General features: G+C 44.7%; 1 protein-coding gene across 1 annotated transcript in view; it reads left to right on the top strand.

The window, feature by feature from the left end:
* Positions 1–17128, top strand: part of LOC124033879 (neural-cadherin-like) — a 221459-nt gene extending 204331 nt beyond the window's left edge. The window contains exons 29-33 of the mRNA XM_046346263.1: positions 662–926; positions 1529–1709; positions 4321–4565; positions 12689–12843; positions 13988–17128. Coding sequence (XP_046202219.1) covers positions 662–926; positions 1529–1709; positions 4321–4565; positions 12689–12843; positions 13988–14506 — 1365 coding nt within the window. The 3' untranslated portion in view covers positions 14507–17128. The remainder of the gene's footprint in view (positions 1–661; positions 927–1528; positions 1710–4320; positions 4566–12688; positions 12844–13987) is intronic.
* Positions 17129–20332: the final 3204 nt, after the last annotated feature.

Here is a 20332-nt window from a genome sequence, read left to right as displayed (position 1 = left end):
CTCTCCTCCAGATCTACCAGGACATACTGGCTGTCTTCTATAACTCTCTCCTCACCTCCAGATCTACCAGGACCTACTGTCTGTCTTCTATAACTCTCTACTCTCCTCCAGATCTACCAGGACATACTGGCTGTCTTCTATAACTCTCTCCTCTCCTCCAGATCTACCAGGACCTACTGTCTGTCTTCTATAACTCTCTCCTCTCCTCCAGATCTACCAGGACCTACTGTCTGTCTTCTATAACTCTCTCCTCACCTCCAGATCTACCAGGACCTACTGTCTGTTTTATATAACTCTCTCCTCTCCTCCAGATCTACCAGGACCTACTGTCCTACTGCTATAACTCTCTCCTCTCCTCCAGATCTACCAGGACCTACTGTCTGTTTTATATAACTCTCTCCTCTCCTCCAGATCTACCAGGACCTACTGTCCTACTGCTATAACTCTCTCCTCTCCTCCAGATCTACCAGGACCTACTGTCTGTCTTCTATAACTCTCTCCTCTCCTCCAAATATACCAGGACCTACTGTCCTACTGCTATAACTCTCTCCTCTCCTCCAGATCTACCAGGACCTACTGTCTGTTTTCTATAACTCTCTCCTCTCCTCCAGATCTACCAGGACCTACTGTCTGTTTTCTATAACTCTCTCCTCTCCTCCAGATCTACCAGGGCCTACTGGCTGTCTTCTATAACCTGGGAGACGGAGACTACAACCTGACACTGCCCTCCTATCGCCTGGACAATGGTGAGTGGCACGAGGTCTACCTGGATCGACACGATAACGAGCTGACCCTGCGTCTGGATGGGGGCGGGGGCAGACGTGAGGCCAGCGCAGCTCCAGGCCGGAGCCGAGAGATCATCACCGACCCAACATTGGTGATGCTGGGAAACGCCTTCCCCTCAGGCTCCAACAAGAGCTTCCAGGGTGAGAAGACTGCAGGGAATGGGGCATGATGGGAAAGGGCTAGGCTGGGTGTGCGAGGCAGACAGTTAGTGACAGATGGAGAACAGAGCATTCTAAAGTGCAGCCAGAATTAGGGGCTTTATCAATTCATAATCCGCTTTTTAGTGAGATTACAAAGTATTGTATTGCTGATGATAAATTATTCATATGTCTGGTGAATAAATCATTCACACAAATGCATCTTTAGAGTTAGGGGATGATGGCTGCCCTAGGGGAGGTTGGTATGAGATGGATAAAGTGTGAGGTGGCTATGAGAGTGTGCAGTGCAGTGCTCTGCAGTGCTGTGGATATGGCATGTGACATGCAGGGAGATAGACAGTAGAATGTGCAAATACAAGGGTGGTCAGCCAACTTTGCCTCAGGCAGAAACAGACAGTGTGCGTGTTTATTAAATGGACTTTAAAAGCCCTGAAAGACTAGTGTGTAAACGCGTCAGACCATGGCAAAGAAAGTAAGTGTGTGTGTGTGTGTGTGTGTGTGTGTGTGTGTGTGTGTGTGTGTGTGTGTGTGTGTGTGTGTGTGTGTGTGCTTGATTATCATTCTGTCCTCTCCTCTCGCTTAAGGTTGCATGCGGGACCTGAGGCTGAACGGTCGATACGTACCTCTGGATGGCCAGTCCAGAGACGGGATCTCTGTGGTCAGCTCCCAGGGGCTCTCCGTGGGCTGCTCTTCCGACTCCTGCAAGAGGAACCAGTGTAGCCCCCCCTTCACCTGCGTTGACCTCTGGAGAGTCCATGAGTGCAGGTACGCACAATCGAACACAATTATCAAATCTCTCTCTCTATAATTTATGCAAACACACCGAGGCCCTCTCGGTCTTCTTCAAGCACTACAGCCTCCGAAGCCAGTGGCTCATCCTCTCTTTAATCTTCGACAAACATCCCCTCATTCCCCATCATTCAGAGGCACAGTGCAGGGGGCCTGGAAAAAACTGGCCCTTTGATACACCTCAGTCCTGCGGGGCTGGCTGTAAACATGCCTGAGTCAAATGTTGACAGGCAGTGTGTGGGCAGCAATTTGACTCAGGCTCTGTTCTAGCTCCTCTCTCTGATCCTGGTAATGGTGGTGATTTTAAGAGGCTGTCGAAAGACACAGTTGTTTTTCAACAGCCTGCAGGCTGCTCATCGTCACTGCTGCTCGTCAGCCAGGTTTAATGCTCTGTGTGAGTTCTGCAGGAGTCAGCCTGGTTTAATGCTCTGTGTGAGTTCTACAGGAGTCAGCCTGGTTTAATGCTCTGTGTGAGTTCTGCAGGAGTCAGCCTGGTTTAATGCTCTGTGTGAGTTCTACAGGAGTCAGCCTGGTTTAATGCTCTGTGTGAGTTCTGCAGGAGTCAGCATGGTTTAATGCTCTGTGTGAGTTCTGCAGGAGTCAGCCTGGTTTAATGCTCTGTGTGAGTTCTGCAGGAGTCAGCCTGGTTTAATGCTCTGTGTGAGTTCTGCAGGAGTCAGCCTGGTTTAATGCTCTGTGTGAGTTCTGCAGGAGTCAGCCTGGTTTAATGCTCTGTGTGAGTTCTACAGGAGTCGGCCTGGTTTAATGCTCTGTGTGAGTTCTGCAGGAGTCGGCCTGGTTTAATGCTCTGTGTGAGTTCTGCAGGAGTCGGCCTGGTTTAATGCTCTGTGTGAGTTCTGTAGGAGTCGGCCTGGTTTAATGCTCTGTGTGAGTTCTGCAGGAGTCAGCCTGGTTTAATGCTCTGTGTGAGTTCTGCAGGAGTCAGCCTGGTTTAATGCTCTGTGTGAGTTCTGCAGGAGTCGGCCTGGTTTAATGCTCTGTGTGAGTTCTGCAGGAGTCAGCCTGGTTTAATGCTCTGTGTGAGTTCTGCAGGAGTCAGCCTGGTTTAATGCTCTGTGTGAGTTCTACAGGAGTCAGCCTGGTTTAATGCTCTGTGTGAGTTCTGCAGGAGTCAGCATGGTTTAATGCTCTGTGTGAGTTCTGCAGGAGTCAGCCTGGTTTAATGCTCTGTGTGAGTTCTGCAGGAGTCAGCCTGGTTTAATGCTCTGTGTGAGTTCTGCAGGAGTCAGCCTGGTTTAATGCTCTGTGTGAGTTCTACAGGAGTCAGCCTGGTTTAATGCTCTGTGTGAGTTCTGCAGGAGTCAGCATGGTTTAATGCTCTGTGTGAGTTCTGCAGGAGTCAGCCTGGTTTAATGCTCTGTGTGAGTTCTGCAGGAGTCAGCCTGGTTTAATGCTCTGTGTGAGTTCTGCAGGAGTCAGCCTGGTTTAATGCTCTGTGTGAGTTCTGCAGGAGTCAGCCTGGTTTAATGCTCTGTGTGAGTTCTACAGGAGTCAGCCTGGTTTAATGCTCTGTGTGAGTTCTGCAGGAGTCGGCCTGGTTTAATGCTCTGTGTGAGTTCTGCAGGAGTCGGCCTGGTTTAATGCTCTGTGTGAGTTCTGTAGGAGTCGGCCTGGTTTAATGCTCTGTGTGAGTTCTGCAGGAGTCAGCCTGGTTTAATGCTCTGTGTGAGTTCTGCAGGAGTCAGCCTGGTTTAATGCTCTGTGTGAGTTCTGCAGGAGTCAGCCTGGTTTAATGCTCTGTGTGAGTTCTGCAGGAGTCAGCCTGGTTTAATGCTCTGTGTGTGTTCTGCAGGAGTCAGCCTGGTTTAATGCTCTGTGTGAGTTCTGCAGGAGTCAGCCTGGTTTAATGCTCTGTGTGAGTTCTGCAGGAGTCAGCCTGATTTAATGCTCTGTGTGAGTTCTGCAGGAGTCAGCCTGGTTTAATGCTCTGTGTGAGTTCTGCAGGAGTCAGCCTGGTTTAATGCTCTGTGTGAGTTCTACAGGAGTCAGCCTGGTTTAATGCTCTGTGTGAGTTCTGCAGGAGTCGGCGTGGTTTAATGCTCTGTGTGAGTTCTGCAGGAGTCAGCCTGGTTTAATGCTCTGTGTGAGTTCTGCAGGAGTCAGCCTGGTTTAATGCTCTGTGTGAGTTCTGCAGGAGTCAGCCTGGTTTAATGCTCTGTGTGAGTTCTGCAGCAGTCAGCCTGGTTTAATGCTCTGTGTGAGTTCTGCAGGAGTCAGCCTGGTTTAATGCTCTGTGTGAGTTCTGCAGGAGTCCAACTGGTTTCACATCATACGTGTGTACGCCGATGTGTGTCTCTGTGTCTGGGCGTATCTGAATCACAGAGCAACCACACCGTAACATTTGTTTTCACAGAAGGAGAAGCAAGATGCAGGTAACATGGAAAAGAGTCTAAATCATGAGTAACTATTTCATTGAGATACATTGATTTTGACCAACGCACTGTGTAAACCTCAGAACACAGCGGAGGACCAAAATAGAAGCAGAAAATCAGAAAGGAGAGATCTAACCTCTGTTTTATCTCTCTCTTTGTTTCCTCTCACTCCTCCCTCCATCTTTTGTTTTTAGATGTCCCCCTGGCCACATGGTGAAGGTGAACGGTACTGGAAAGTTCTGCGTCTACACCCTGTGTGCCAGTCGGCCGTGCCACCGGGGCACCTGCGTGGCACAGTCGCCCTCCAAGTTCACGTGCCACTGCCTCGAGGGCTACCGGGGGCGCCACTGCGAGGTGGCGCTGGCCATCTACCGAGACGACGTGGGCCTGAGCTTCAGCTCCCTGTTCGCCATTTGCATCTGCTTCATGGCTCTGCTAGGTAGCTATACCAACTACTGCCTACTCTGGCTCTGGTGACTGACCGCCCCACCTGCCTGCCCGTCTGCCTGCCCGTCTGTCTGTCTCTCTGTCTGTCTGTCCGCCTGCCACCCCTCTGTCTGTCTGTCTGCCTGTCTGTGTCATCTCCATGGTAACACTGGACATCAAAGCCTTCCCTTTTTTGCTCTTCTCCCCATCCCGTTCAACCTCTTGTCGCGACCATCTCCCCTGTCGTTCTATCAGCTGAAGTAGAGCACTGTGCTGTAAGTCCATTGACAGGTCTAGTAGAAATTGCCTGAGTCATACAGTGACAGTGTGTGGGCAGCGTAATGGACCGTGTTATGGTAGCAAGGTCCAGCTTTTACTCTAGTTATAACAGGCAGTGCAAATCAGTCCCTTTTGACCTTTTGACCAGTACTCAGTAGTCCACCTTGATACGTACCTTTTGGTCAATCTAGTGTCAGCCAGTCGTAGTCAGTCACTAGATCAGATGTTAATGTGCTGGCTGTCTCCCGCTGTCCTCCCCTCTACCCTCATTGGACATTCAGCTTCAGCCGTCGCTCCAAACAGACCTAAAAAAATGATTGCTAAGCTCGAAATGATCATTTCCCCTCTCGTACCTTTGCTTAATTTTAAAGGCAACATGACCTTGATCATCCACAGCCACTGTTGCTTTTTAAGTGTTCATTACTTGATCTGTAGGCGCACAATGTGCTGTTTACCCGAAGCCCAAAGAAAGTGAGATCAATGCACTAGGGCTTTTTTGGATAGAATTTCAATTGGCCAAGCATTCCACGCACAGAAACGTAAGTATCAAGAGAGAGGTTTTCCTTCCCAGCTGCATTTCAATCCAGTTTGTTTGGAGTGAATCAAAGCAGTTGAATAACTGGGAGTGTAAAGGGCTCTGGGTCTCTTGACATTAAGCCGAACAAAAAGCATCTCCTTCTGAGGCTTCCTTTTCTTAACGGCTAATAGGTTTATGGCATGACGTGAACGCTATACGCCTCCACCTCCTCACCCACTCCAATTCCTCCTCTCACCCACCTCTCTCCTCCGCTGGGTGCTGAAGGAACCTCTCCCTTCTCTCACGCATTCTCAGCTAGCTACTGTACAGCTGTGAGGAAGTAGCAAGAGGCCTACTCCTCTAGTCCGAAAAGCAGGTCTCGGTAAAGCTTGCCAGAACTATACTGGAGAGGGAAAAATTGAACCTGTGAAAATTCCCCAATGTTCAGTTTTGCTGTCATAGACTAAAAGCTCAAATATTTTTGTCGGGAATAAGCTGTGCCTTTTTGACTGCAGTGTGTGGGTGTTTTGTAGGAGGGTGGTGTTAGGCTCAGTTAAAGGGTCCAGCTTTTAGGTATTGCTTGTTAGATCAATGATCAGTGTGTAGCCCTAAAGGACCAATTTAGGCCCGTAGAGCCACAGAGAAAATAGCAGGTGTAGTGCGCCGGGTGTGTGCTGCCAAGGTGCCTTATATTGAGGGGCAGAGAGGACATCTCTCCAGATACTGTACCTCCTGATATTTGTGTTTTTCCCCCCACAATTTGAATAGCCAATAATGCCTTGTTTTTCTGCAGACTTGCAGCCTCTCCTCTGGCTATGTTTGTTTGTACGTCTCAGTATTTGTTTGTATGTCTCAGTATTTGTTTGTACGTCTCAGTATTTGTTTGTATGTCTCAGTATTTGTTTGTATGTCTCAGTATTTGTTTGTACGTCTCAGTATTTGTTTGTACGTCTCAGTATTTGTTTGTACGTCTCAGTATTTGTTTGTACGTCTCAGTATTTGTTTGTACGTCTCAGTATTTGTTTGTACGTCACAGTATTTGTTTGTACGTCTCAGTATTTGTTTGTATGTCTCAGTATTTGTTTTGTACGTCTCAGTATTTGTTTGTATGTCTCAGTATTTGTTTGTATGTCTCAGTATTTGTTTTGTACGTCTCAGTATTTGTTTGTATGTCTCAGTATTTGTTTGTATGTCTCAGTATGCCCCTTAGCCACCCAGCGGGCTCGAACCTGTGACTACAGGATGCTCTGGCTTTTACACCACTGTGCCCGAGGGCTCGTCATGGGCACGATCAACGATTACAGTATAATGACGTCATCTACTGTATGAGTAGGGTCGGTTAGTCTGCAGATGTTTCAAGGTTGTCCAGTGACCTCAATGATAAGAGACAAATGTAAAAGGCACAGGTGTCCACAGTGTACAGAAGTAGGAATTTACAGATCGAACCCCCTACGTGGTGGAATGTACAGAATAAATCCCTGTTTGACTCCATAGTAGGGGTAACTGATTGGGTAACATGCTGTGGTGGCCGGCCTAACCTCTCCATCCGTGAGAAGAGCCTAGCTACCCATGGAGCTGGACTGCTTGGGCCGCGTGGTGCCAGGCTCTGTTTGGTGATTGCGTATCCGTGGAAACACTCAGGGTTGCTGATGTGGAAGTGAATTGACGAGCAGTGTCTTACTGCTTCCTCTCCTCACGCCAGGGCTCCTTATAAAAACACAGTGAGTCAGAACTCTGAACTGAGAGGGAGAGATGGAGAGGCCTCACACACATCATCCTATTAATGGTGAATGTAACCAGATTGCACCCCGAATCACTATACTAGAAACACAATGTGCATGGCAATCCACACAATACAATCCACACAATACAATCCACACAATACAATCCACACAATACAATCCACACAATACAATCCACACAATTACAATCCACACAATATAATCCACACAATATAATCCACACAATACAATGCACACAATACAATCCACACAATTACAATCCACACAATATAATCCACACAATTACAATCCACACAATACAATCCACACAATTACAATCCACACAATATAATCCACACAATATAATCCACACAATACAATGCACACAATACAATCCACACAATTACAATCCACACAATACAATCCACACAATTACAATCCACACAATACAATCCACACAATTACAATCCACACAATATAATCCACACAATACAATCCACACAATTACAATCCACACAATATAATCCACACAATATAATCCACACAATACAATCCACACAATTACAATCCACACAATATAATCCACACAATATAATCCACACAATACAATGCACACAATACAATGCACACAATATAATCCACACACTACAATCCACACAATACAATCCACACAATTACAATCCACACAATATAATCCACACAATATAATCCACACAATACAATGCACACAATACAATGCACACAATACAATCCACACAATTACAATCCACACAATATAATCCACACAATACAATCCACACAATTACAATCCACACAATATAATCCACACAATATAATCCACACAATACAATCCACACAATTACAATCCACACAATATAATCCACACAATACAATCCACACAATTACAATCCACACAATATAATCCACACAATATAATCCACACAATACAATGCACACAATACAATGCACACAATATAATCCACACAATATAATCCACACAATATAATCCACACAATATAATCCACACAATACAATGCACACAATACAATGCACACAATATAATCCACACAATATAATCCACACAATACAATGCACACAATATAATCCACACAATATAATCCACACAATATAATCCACACAATATAATCCACACAATATAATCCACACAATACAATGCACACAATACAATGCACACAATATAATCCACACAATATAATCCACACAATATAATCCACACAATATAATCCACACAATATAATCCACACAATATAATCCACACAATACAATGCACACAATACAATGCACACAATATAATCCACACAATATAATCCACACAATATAATCCACACAATATAATCCACACAATACAATGCACACAATACAATCCACACAATACAATCCACACAATACAATCCACACAATACAATCCACACAATACAATGCACACGGCGTCTTATCTGAAATAGAGAGATTGATGTACTTCTCAATTAATTTTATTGAATGAAATGGTATAGCAAGACACATCACCAACTTCTAGCTGAATCACTTAGTGAGACATTTCTAAACATTTGTTTGTGAGAGTGTATTTTACTCAGCGGCATCCCCAAATGGTTTAGTCAGTGCGAGGATCTTTTTTTTTTTTTAGAGGACAGGGCTGAAATCAGTGAACCAACAAGTGGTCCTGTTTCTGCCACGACCAAATAGCTCAAATGCTGTTGTGACGCAGTTGAATCTGCTTGTCACGTGTGCTCTCTCACCAGCCTGCTCATTATGGCGCACACCTGTCACCTTCGTTACCATCAGCTCATTATGACACTCACCTGGACTCCATCACCTCCTTGATTTACCTGCCCTATACATGTCACTCCCTTTGGTTCCTTCCCCAGGCGCTATGGTTTCTGTTCCAGTGTTAAGTCTGTGCGTTGTTTGTGTTTTTTGGTTTGATGTGGCATTTTATTTATTTGATTAAAACACTCACTCCCTGAACTTGCTTCCCGACTCTCAGCGCACATCGTTACACTGCTCTCCTCAAATGTCCCCATACTTGTCAAATTCCTACCTGTGTATGGTGTATAGAATCACATTATTTTAATGAATATATAAATATGTTGGACGAACGTTAGAGTAGTGCGATACTATTTCATGTACCTTTGAATTGAGTTACAAGCATCCTTTTGTCACTATGTAAAGCTCCGTGCCTTAAGATATTTGAATCACATTTATAATAAAACACTATTCTCAAAACACGTTTGTCTTCATAATTTGTTTTCCATACTCATATCCTCGTCTTTCTCTATCATTCCCATTGTTCTGATTCAACCTTTGTTCTGAAGGTTTCTTTGTCTTTAATGTTGTCTTCTTCCTACTTTGCTACTGAAACTGCTTGTTGATTGATGTCTGCATAATCTATATTGTTTGTCCAATAATTCACAGTAAACCTGTTATTGACTAATTGTGAAAAGTATTGATCTCTAGCAAGATACAACATCAATTATCCATCATTAAGCTATAGGGATACAGAGAGAATGTTTCTAACTACACTGGTACAGAGTGTTGTCTACCAGCTGTGTGTGTGTAACAACAGGTTCTAAGAGACTGTAAATCTGGCAAGTGAGGCGACACACTGAAAACTCATGGTTGAAAGGAATGGAACAGCTTGGTTCTCCAATATTTCAAGGTGTTGACTGATATTCTGGATAACTGATGTGCACACACACAAACACACACACACACACACACACACACACACACACACACACACACACACACACACACACACACACACACACACACACACACACACACACACACACACACACACACACACACACACACACACACACACACACACACACACACACACACACACACACAGAGAGAGAGACAGGGAAGTCAGTCGGACTTCCCTGTGTGTGTGTGTATGTATTCGTGTGTGCAGTGTAGGCTCGGCCAAATCCCTTCAGTCCTGCACTCGGTTCCAGATTAGTTTAGCTTTTCATCCTAAAGTCTGAGTCTGTTGTGAGGTGGGATTGAAAAAGTAGTCTCAGTCAGAGAGAGGAATACAAATATACCTCTTTTATGTCTCCTCTTTATTGTCCTTCCTGTATCCGGATTAGTTTCCACGGTGACAGGCATAAATGCCACAGCTGTTATACGGTGATGTTGGCTGGAGCCTTTTAAATGTGTCTCTGGACTGTGTGTCGCTTAGAAAAAAGTGTATTTGGCTGTCCCCACAGGAAAACCCTTTGAAGAGCCCTTTTGGTTCAAGGTAGAACCCTCCTGGCTTCCATGTAGAACCGTTTCCACCGAGAATTCTACATGGAGCCCAAAAGGGTTGTACTTGGAACCAAAAAGGGTTCTATCTGGAACCCGAAAGGGTTATCCAATGGAGTCTACACTGTGGGTTTGGAGCCTCAGCTGGCTCTTTGCTAGGGATGGAATGAGGGTTATATGACAAACCATTTAGCCAGTGAATGATAACCTGGAACCAATAGAGGTATGAGATGAGTAAAAAGTGGAGCAGAGAGAGAGAGTCAATGAGAGAGGACAGAAATACAGTGAGAGAGAATGACAGAGAAAGGAGGGATGGCAGGGAGGGAGAGGTACACAGACACCGAAAGACAGCGAAAGGGATTAGAGGTACAAGGGATTGAAAGAGAGAAATGGAAAGACACACACTGAGTAATAGATTGAGGAGTGGAGGGAGCGAGAGCAGGCTTTGCTAGGCTCGCTGCAGTAAACAGCATTATAGTTTGATGGCCTTGAGCCTGCTCATTATTGACTAGGATTGATTTATTTAGAGATTCTCATCTCGCCATGCTCTCACTACGGGGATGCTCTCACTATGGTGTAACAGGGGATAGAGGGAAAGCAGGCTTTTCTTCCTCTATCCATGTTCATATGGGTCTGAGATGAGAAAAGTCTACACTATATACTGTTCTCATGCATAAATAATCTAGCTATCATTACACAATATGAATTTGTATTGAATCAGAAATATAACTGTTTCAGTATTCTGCCATAGGGTATGCAAAACAGTATGCTTTGCTCTTGGTTGAATTATACACTTGTCTTATAATTAGGTATTTCATGACTAGTAAATTACAACCTTTTTCCACTCAAAAAGACCCCAAGTGGTGCAGAAAAACAAGCAAACATTCTTCAGTGATATAACTTTTTTATATATCTCAGGACACAACATGATGCACATGCCAGTGTCTAAATTACATTTTCATGAGTGTGGTAGACAGAATAAATATTTTTTTTGTGTGTTATTCCATAGCCTGGTATAGACTGTGGTGTGTGTTAGACGTTGGGATGCATGTTGTCTATCTTAGGTGTTATGGACAAGCTTGTGTGAGGTCGCTAGTTGGGTGATGCAATCGATAGTACAGGCTTTGTTGGGGTTCTGATACAAGAGGAGAGGAGAGGAGAGGAGGAGAAGAGATGAGAGGGGGAAAAAATGGCTCGGAGGCAGACTGCAGCTAGCCCGCCACTCAGACCTCCTCTGCTTGGTAATCAGAGCAACAGTTCAGCTCCGGCAGAGAACAGGCACACATCTCTCAATCGGAGAGGGCCTTTGAAGACACACAACCAAATAGGGAAGTCTCTATGAGCTCTGACCTGAACCTAACTTCAGAGTAACCTTTCTTAATCACACAACACTCTCAATCCAAGTGATGACAGACAGTCATACTCAAACACTGTGTTTTGGAGTTAGAGACGGCGGCCTTCAGAACACACAACTAGAACAGCATCGCGTGTCAATCTCGGAGACTTTCTTTAACACCTCACTCTCACCTAGATGAGCATTGCTTGTCTTAAGACAATTGCAACATTTCAGTAATGTTGCAATAGATAGAGAAACAGACAGACATGGGATTGCATATTCCCGTGCAATAGACCCAGCGCAACAAAGCCCTCTAAAAAGCGACTTGATATTCTTATGACACGTGTGCGAGGAGGGTGAACATTGTCTTCGTAAATTGATATATAATATAAATTGCCGGTGTTGCAGCTTGTTTCTGGTACCTAACTTCTGACGAGTGAGAGTACACTCAGAGATTGCCCTGATAATTGGAGAGAGAGAGAGAGAGAGAGAGAGAGAGAGAGAGAGAGAGAGAGAGAGAGAGAGAGAGAGAGAGAGAGAGAGAGAGAGAGAGAGAGAGGTTGGTAGAGAGAGAGAGAGAGAGAGAGAGAGAGAGAGAGAGAGAGAGGAAATCTGAGGATTGATCAAAGCAGAGAAGTTGAGTCAGATAAGGTGTGATGGAAGGGGGAGGGAGGGAGGGGTACAGGATAGAGAGATTTATGGAGAAGTACTGTATGGGTACATAATATACTCTAAAGGTCACAGCAGTCTATAGGGGAGAATTGATTTTGAGAGTACCACTTGCCACTCTGCAAAGAGAGCCCTTATTTGCAAGACGTCATAGCAGTCTGTCAGCAGTATGCCTATCAGGCCTCTCAGCACCAGCCATCATGCTGATAATGCAATGTCAAATCAACGCAGTGGAAACAGTTCACGCAGTCACTTCTAATCAAACTGAACCAGGAACTTTCTCTCTCTCTCTCTGTGTACGTCTGTCTCTTCCTCCTTCTGTGCTCTCCGGTGCCCCCTAGTGCTGCTGCTGGGCATCTTCCTGTACACCCGCTGGCGCAGTTACAAGGGCCTAAAGGAGGGCGTTTACCACGTGTCAGCTCACCATGACGGCTGGGAGGATATCAGAGAGAACGTGCTCAACTACGATGAGGAAGGAGGAGGAGAGGAGGACCAGGTAAGAGCTAACACATCTATGTCTCCTTCACACAATGGGATAATGTGCCTTTTGGTCCCTTGTCACAAACAGTTTCAATGAAGACAGTCCCAGACTGAATCTGTGAAGTGAAATAATTCCGTTTGGATTACAGGCAAGGCATTATGGGTAGTACACTTGCTCAAGCACGCTCCTCTTCCCCACCATGCCATTGTAACACCTTCTCCTTCTGGTTCACCTCCTACTCCAACTAGAAAGCAACCAGTGGAGTGTTTGTATGTTCACAATCTCCTTACACACAATTAGACATAATGTGATTATCAGATGCTTGGTGATGCCGCAATACTTTAGGTCCTCTGGTGGATCTTTAGACGTGAACGCTGCAGCAGCACACAGGCTTTGCACACTTTTCTCATCAGGTAATCCATTACGGAGCACACCCACGCGTGTGTCATTTACTCCTCCACTTTCCTCCATCCTCCTTTTCTCCCGGGCCCGGGCTTCCATCTCTCCAGAGTGAAGCACTGCCGTGGTAAAGAGGGTGAATCAGTCTCGCCGGAATCAAATGAGCGTTGAAGTGATTGTGTGTTATATAAAAAAAAATGGATGTTCTCCAGCCCTCGTCCAATATTTCCCTGTGCTCTGTTGAAGTGAAAACACTCCCCTCGCCCCCTTCTCGTTCTCTCAGATGACTTGGTGTATTCGGCTAATACGATCTGTCACCTCTCCACTAGCAGAGAATGAATCTGGATTTTGCTCTCTAAGGGAGGAAATGAAGACAGGTAGAGCATACGGAGAAAAAGGGATACCGCCGAGGAAACTCTGCTATACTCTTTTTTTCCCTCCTCCTCACTCTCACCATCCTGCTCTATGATGTTTTACTTCTGTTTGAGTCCCAGGAAGAGTAGCTGCTGCCTTGGCAACAGCTAATGGGGATCCTAATAACATTCGGAAATACTCTCTATTGCTCCATCTGTCCATTTGTTCCTCCTTTCCATTCTATTTTGACATTCCATCCTCTCTCCCTGTGTGTGTGTGTGTGTGTGTGTGTGTGTGTGTGTGTGTGTGTGTGTGTGTGTGTGTGTGTGTGTGTGTGTGTGTGTGTGTGTGTGTGTGTGTGTGTGTGTGTGTGTGTGTGTGTCTGTGTGTGTCTGTGTGTGTGTAGAATGCCTATGATATGGCCGAGCTACAGAAGTCTCTCCAGCCCAGTCCGGCCCAGTCTGTCCAGTACAGCCGCTCCAGGGCCATCCACCAACATCACCACACCCAGCACCAACATCCCCAGCCCCAGGACACTCTTAGCAGGTTGGGCGCCAACACCGCCCTCTCCTCCTTTACCACCACCCTGCGGAGGGATGTGCCGCCCACCAGGACCCCTGCCCAGGGCCAGAGCAGGCCCCTCCTGCTGGCCAGAAAGAGCCTGTCCTTCTCCAGCCAGGACCTGGCCCGCTACCTGTGTGAGATCATCCGGGATGCTGACCAGGCTCCAGAGACGGCCCCCTTCGACTCCCTGCAGGTGTTCTCCACGGAGGGGGGAGGCTCGCTGGCCGGGTCCCTCAGCTCCTTCAGCTCAGCCGGGCTGGAGGAGGACACGGCTAGGGGCCAAGACTCCCTGAAGGATTGGGGCCCACGTTTTGAGAAACTCAAAGCCCTCTACGAGAAGACCGAGGCCAGTGACCTCTGAACGCTGAGGGAGACAGACCAAGCTACTGTATTGCAGAGACCACCAAACAGCAGGAAACTACAGAGCTACAGGAAACTAATTGGAAGCATAGGAGGAGAGAGAGAAGTTCAGGAAGGAGAGAGAGACTGCTGGAGAGCTTGGCCTCTCTCCTCTCTGAGAGTGACTTATTCTCCACAGGGTTTTTCCCTCTAAACGGGCCGAGAGCGAGGCTGGGACTGACGTTAAACCTAACCGGGCCTATAGCTGAGACTCGCGGTTCTCTGGATAATGGGAGCTGCCAATCAATGACACGGACAGATTAATTATGGCACTTACCGAGCATGGCACACACACCTATTGTAGTGACTTGCGGTTGACAATGATTCGGGTGAAAATGTTATTATATTTGTCAGTGAAATGAATTGCGAGGATTGCCTGGCACCTCTTGGACCTTGATATACCGTATTCCGTTCTCTATGTCTGTGATACATCAGTGTTTTAAAAAACTGCTTAGACATTTGATACAGGAAGATTTTTTTCTGTGACCTTCCAGTGGGCTCTCTTTCTAAAAAAAAAAAAAACCTTTGCTGGGTGTGCAGTCAACAGTTACAGTTGTGCTCGTGAGTCATATCCTAAACTTCTCCTTACCTGATTTGGTTTTCTATTCACTTCACTCTCCCCTCTATTCATTTATATTCACCGGAGGGAGAGAGCTCAGAAATCAAGCCACAGAGAAGAAAAGGAAAGGACAGAGGAGCTGAGGAAAGGGCCTTTTCTGTTTCTCAGCTTTAACCTTCTTTCTCAGGAATACCAAACCTTCTGAACACCACCATTGCAGCTGAAGACCATGATATGAATACAAAATGACTAATTCGTCGTGAATGGCGGTCCAAGGTGAAAGAAAGTGCAGAGAGGGTGGCACCCCGAAGCCTCCTATAGAATGGACAGTGGACACCCTCTGACCTTCGCTGTTGTTGCCATGGTGCTGTGGAGGCAGACAGAGCTCACTGTGTTCACTGATATTTGTCTGAAAGGGAGTGTTTACCAGTTGTGTTTAAGAGGTGGCGGGAGCTTTCACTGTAAACAGTATGAGCCCAGCAGTTAGAGTGTTGGAAAGGAAATGATCCAGCTACATGGGTAGTCACACTAAGGATCTCACCAAGGGGGGTTCAGCTATTTATCTTCCCCAAAGCTGGAGGATGATGCACTTACCCCCACAAACAGTTCCCCCCCCTATCATATAAACCAGGACCTAAACCAGGACCAGGATCTGTCCACACTAAAAAACCCTCCAGAAGCCAGCGTTCACTGCATTTGTGTTGTTCACCTCTGCTTTGGGAGAGGAGTGCAGCGTGGAGGTGAAATTAGCCGTATAATGCAGAAGGGAGGAAGAGTGGAAAGGAGGGAGAGTTTGTGCTCGTTTAAAGCACCTCCGGGACTCGGAGTTAAATGTGCTTGTGTGAGGAGCTGTGAAGCTCCATGGGGAGTAGAGAAGGGGACGGGAAAGGGTTTTGGAAATGGTTTGTTGCACAGCAAATGGAATAAATAGAAAAGAAACGTGACCTCCCTCTGCGATAGACTAAACGCCAACGTTGTATTTCATGTATTTCGAGGTGGCGTCAGCACACCCTTCTCATTCTTTTGATTTAGTCTCCTTCTTTCCACTGCAGAGATGCTGCATGTTGAGCGTGACGGTACAACAGTAAAGGGTAGGAGTGTGTTAAAACACATCAGAACACTAATCCTAATGGGAGTTGATGGCGGCGCTGTCATGCTGTAAACCAAAGGATCATGGGAGTTTTAAAAGTCGATTGAGAAGTCGACATTTCTGATTACGGATTTCAAACGTGCCAATTTTCTGAAGACAGCCACAACGTGAGTTTAAAATAGGATGGGGAGATGAGGGTGTGGAACGTTGCCGCAATGCAATGCTTTTTTATAGACAACAAAAGCTCCTCAAGGGATGGAGCTCTGATTCATCTTCCGAGCACGGTTGGCCAGGAACCTGGCTTATAGAGGAGCTAGTAAAAATAATAATGATTCAAATGTGAAGATTGTGTTTGGGATTCACAGAATTTCACTCTGGGTTGGGAAGAGAGAGATTCTACTTTAATTTGTATCATAAATGGCTTCAACATTGTCTAATGGATACAGACATATTGTGGAATTTTATGTTTTTACCTCATTTGTATATAGAGAGATAAATTAAGTCATTGCTTTTTTAGATGTGTCAATGGAAGAACTATGGATCACGTACTGCTTCTTTAAGAAAAAAAGTGAACTTGTCTTTTTTTTATCATTATCATGACCAGCTTTAAATATAGATATCTTGATGTTTTGTATTTGCATCAATCTTTTTTCTCAATAAAGATTCATTTATTTGAATCAGTGATTTTCCTGATTGTTTGCATACAGCATGATGTGAGTTTATGGCAGGGTTCCCCAACTGTCGGCCCGAATTTGGCCCGCGTGTGGTTTTATTTTTGCGGCCCAAGTTATCTGAGCCATTTTTTTTTAGATGTTGTTGAAATTTCATTGTTGGACATAAAAAAAGAAGAAGTTAAAAACACCAGGAAATCGTCTCCAAATTATTTTAATGAACTATTCCCACTCATGATATAGTCTGTGATCGTATACAAATGTAAGCAAGGTTTGAAATATATCTGTTTGGGCTTCTTGCGGTTAAATTTGTCATTATGTTCCATACCCCCGACCATCCACTCAAGAAAATGATTGTTATTATTAATTTATTTTCATCGGCCCGCGGCAGAACCTAGTTGATGATCCCTGGTTTATGGTATACAGGACAAGAAAAGAAAGTGAAAGCCTCAAGCAAGTTCTTGTTTTTGGACTTGGTATCTCCATCATTGCATTTATTCTCTTGCAATTAATTTTTTGGTGTGAACATCAAACGAATGAAAAAAATGACAGCAGAATACCAAATGTGAAGAGAAAAAAAATGTTTTATACAAAGCAACAGAGGAAACAAAGTCCCTTTCGATAAGAACATGGAACACTGATCAATGGTAAACTGCATTCACAAGGAAGATGAAACAACATAAAACATGATATGCCACACCAACTAGTGCAATTTCTCCACAGGCACGTCAAACAGGACCAACCCATTTACTGGGTGAACAGACAGACACAGAACAATAGGAGAGGAAATATCACAAGCACCAGAATAGCAGAGGGGCGTCTTCTAGATTAAACACAGTGTTAAGTAATGAAGAAGACTGGCCCATAGAAAATTGTCATCATGACTTGGAATGCTTTTCAGATGGTACAAAATCTGATGCGGTCGACAGAATATTGGAAACATTCATGTAAACAATCTGCATTCAATCCCCAAAATGATGCCTATTTGATATGTAACCCCCCTGTAAGATTTTCCTCTGTAAAGTTTGACAAAGCTTAAATCATGCAAAATACAACTATGAAAATGACATGTATACCATTTAGAATTTCATTTTTCAGCACTGCAAGCAACTGTTCGGTTCAATAACACTAGACACATTTTACACCAACACAGAGATTAAATAGACAATGTTGAAGGCACTTTCATTCTCGAGTTGTTAAATCTTTAAACAACAACATGATGCAGTCTATATCGCCAATATGCAATAAACTAACACACATTAACCATTTACAGTATTGAATCATTTGACATTACCCTGTTAAGTCTGAATTGGTTTACATCAGGACTTAGACTACAGTGCCGATCATAATTATTCACCCCCCTTGGATTTCTTCAAATGTTATTGTGTTACAAAGCGGGATTCAAACGGATTTAATTTGTCTACACAAAATACTGTAATGTCAAAGTGTAATAATATATCTATATTTTTTAGATGAATGGAAAATAAAACATGAATTGATCTTGATTAGATAAGTATTCACCCACCTGGGTCAATACATGTTTGAAACACCGTTGGCAGCAATTAGTCTTCTTGGGGTAAGTCTCTAAGAGCATTGCACACCTGGATTGAGCACACCTCGATATTTGTCCTCTATTCTTTTCTAAATTCATTAAGCTCTGTCAAGGTGTTGGGGATCATGGCTAGACAGCCATTTTCAAGTCTTGCCATAGATTTTCAAGCAGATTTAAGCCAAAACTAACTTGGCAACTCAAGAACATTTACTATCATCTTGGTAAACAACTCCAGTGTAGATTTGGCCTTGCGTCGTACAGTCGTGGCCAAAAGTTTTGAGAATGAGACATTCATTTTCACAAAGTCTGCTGCCTCAGTTTGTATGATGGCAATTTGCATATACTCCAGAATGTTATGAAGAGTGATCAGATGAATTGCAATTAATTGCAAAGTCCCTCTTTGCCATGCAAATGAACTGAATCCCGAAAAAACATTTCCACTGCATTTCAGCCCTGCCACAAAAGGACCAGCTGACATCATGTCAGTGATTCTCTCGTTAACACAGGTGTGAGTGTTGATGAGGACAAGGCTGGAGATTACTCTGCCATGCTGATTGAGTTCGAATAATAGACTGGAAGCTTCAAAAGGAGGGTGGTGCTTGGAATCATTGCTCTTCCTCTGTCAACTGTGGTCATCTACAAGGAAACACGTGCCGTCATCATTGCCTTGCACAAAAAGGGCTTCACAAGCAAGGATATTGCTGCCAGTATGATTGCACCTAAATCAACCATTTATCAGATCATCAAGAACTTCAAGGAGAGTGGATTCAATTGTTTTGAAGGCTTCAGGGCACCCAAGAAAGTCCAGCAAGCGCCAGGACCGTCTCCTAAAGTTGATTCAGCTGCGGGATAGGGGCACCACCAGTACAGAGCTTGCTCAGGAATGGCAGCAGGCAGGTGTGAGTGCATCTGCACACACAGTGAGGCGAAGACTTTTAGAGGATGGCCTAGTGTCAAGAAGGGCAGCGAAGAAGCCACTTCTCTCCAGGAACAACATCAGGGACAGACTGATATTCTGCAAAAGGTACAGGGATTGGACTGCTGAGGACTGGGGTAAAGTCATTTTCTCTGATGAATCCCCTTTCTGATTGTTTGGGGCATCTGGAAAAAAACTTGTCCGGAGAAGACAAGGTGAGCGCTACCATCCGTCCTGTGTCATGCCAACAGTAAAGCATCCTGAGTGGGGTTGCTTCTCAGCCAAGGGAGTGGGCTCACTCACAATTTTGCCTCAGAACACAGCCATGAATAAAGAATGGTACCAACACATCCTCCGAGAACAACTTCTCCCAACCATCCAGGAACAGTTTGGTTAAGAACAATGCTTTTCCAGCATGGAGCCCCTTGCCATAAGGCAAAAGTGATAACAAAGTGGCTCGGGGATCAAAACATTGATATTTTGGGTCCATGGCCAGGAAACTCCCCAGACCTTAATTCCATTGAGAACTTGTGGTCAATCCTCAAGAGGCGGTTGGACAAATAAAACCCCACAAATTCAAAGCATTGATTATGCAAGAATGGGCTGCCATCAGTCAGGATGTAGCCCAGAAGTTAATTGATAGCATGCCAGGGCGGATTTCAGAGGTCTTGAAAAAGAAGGGTCAACACTGACTCTTTGCATCAACTTGTAAGTCGCTCTGGATAAGAGCGTCTGCTAAATGACTTAAATGTAATGTAAATGTAACTTCATGAAATTGTCAATAAAAGCCTTTGAGACTTATGAAATGCTTGGAATCATACTTCAGTATTCCACAATAAAAGAAAATATCACAAAAATATCTAAAGACACTGAGGCAGCAGACTTTGTGAAAATGTATATTTGTCATTCTCAAAACTTTTGTCCACAACTGTAGGTTATTGTCCTGCTGAAAGGTGAATTCCTCTCCCAGCATCTGGTGTAAAGCAGACTGAAGCAGGTT

Source organism: Oncorhynchus gorbuscha, linkage group LG04, assembly GCF_021184085.1.
Source record: "Oncorhynchus gorbuscha isolate QuinsamMale2020 ecotype Even-year linkage group LG04, OgorEven_v1.0, whole genome shotgun sequence".
Lineage (NCBI taxonomy): Eukaryota > Metazoa > Chordata > Actinopteri > Salmoniformes > Salmonidae > Oncorhynchus > Oncorhynchus gorbuscha.
This window is presented reverse-complemented; position numbering and strand designations above follow the sequence as displayed.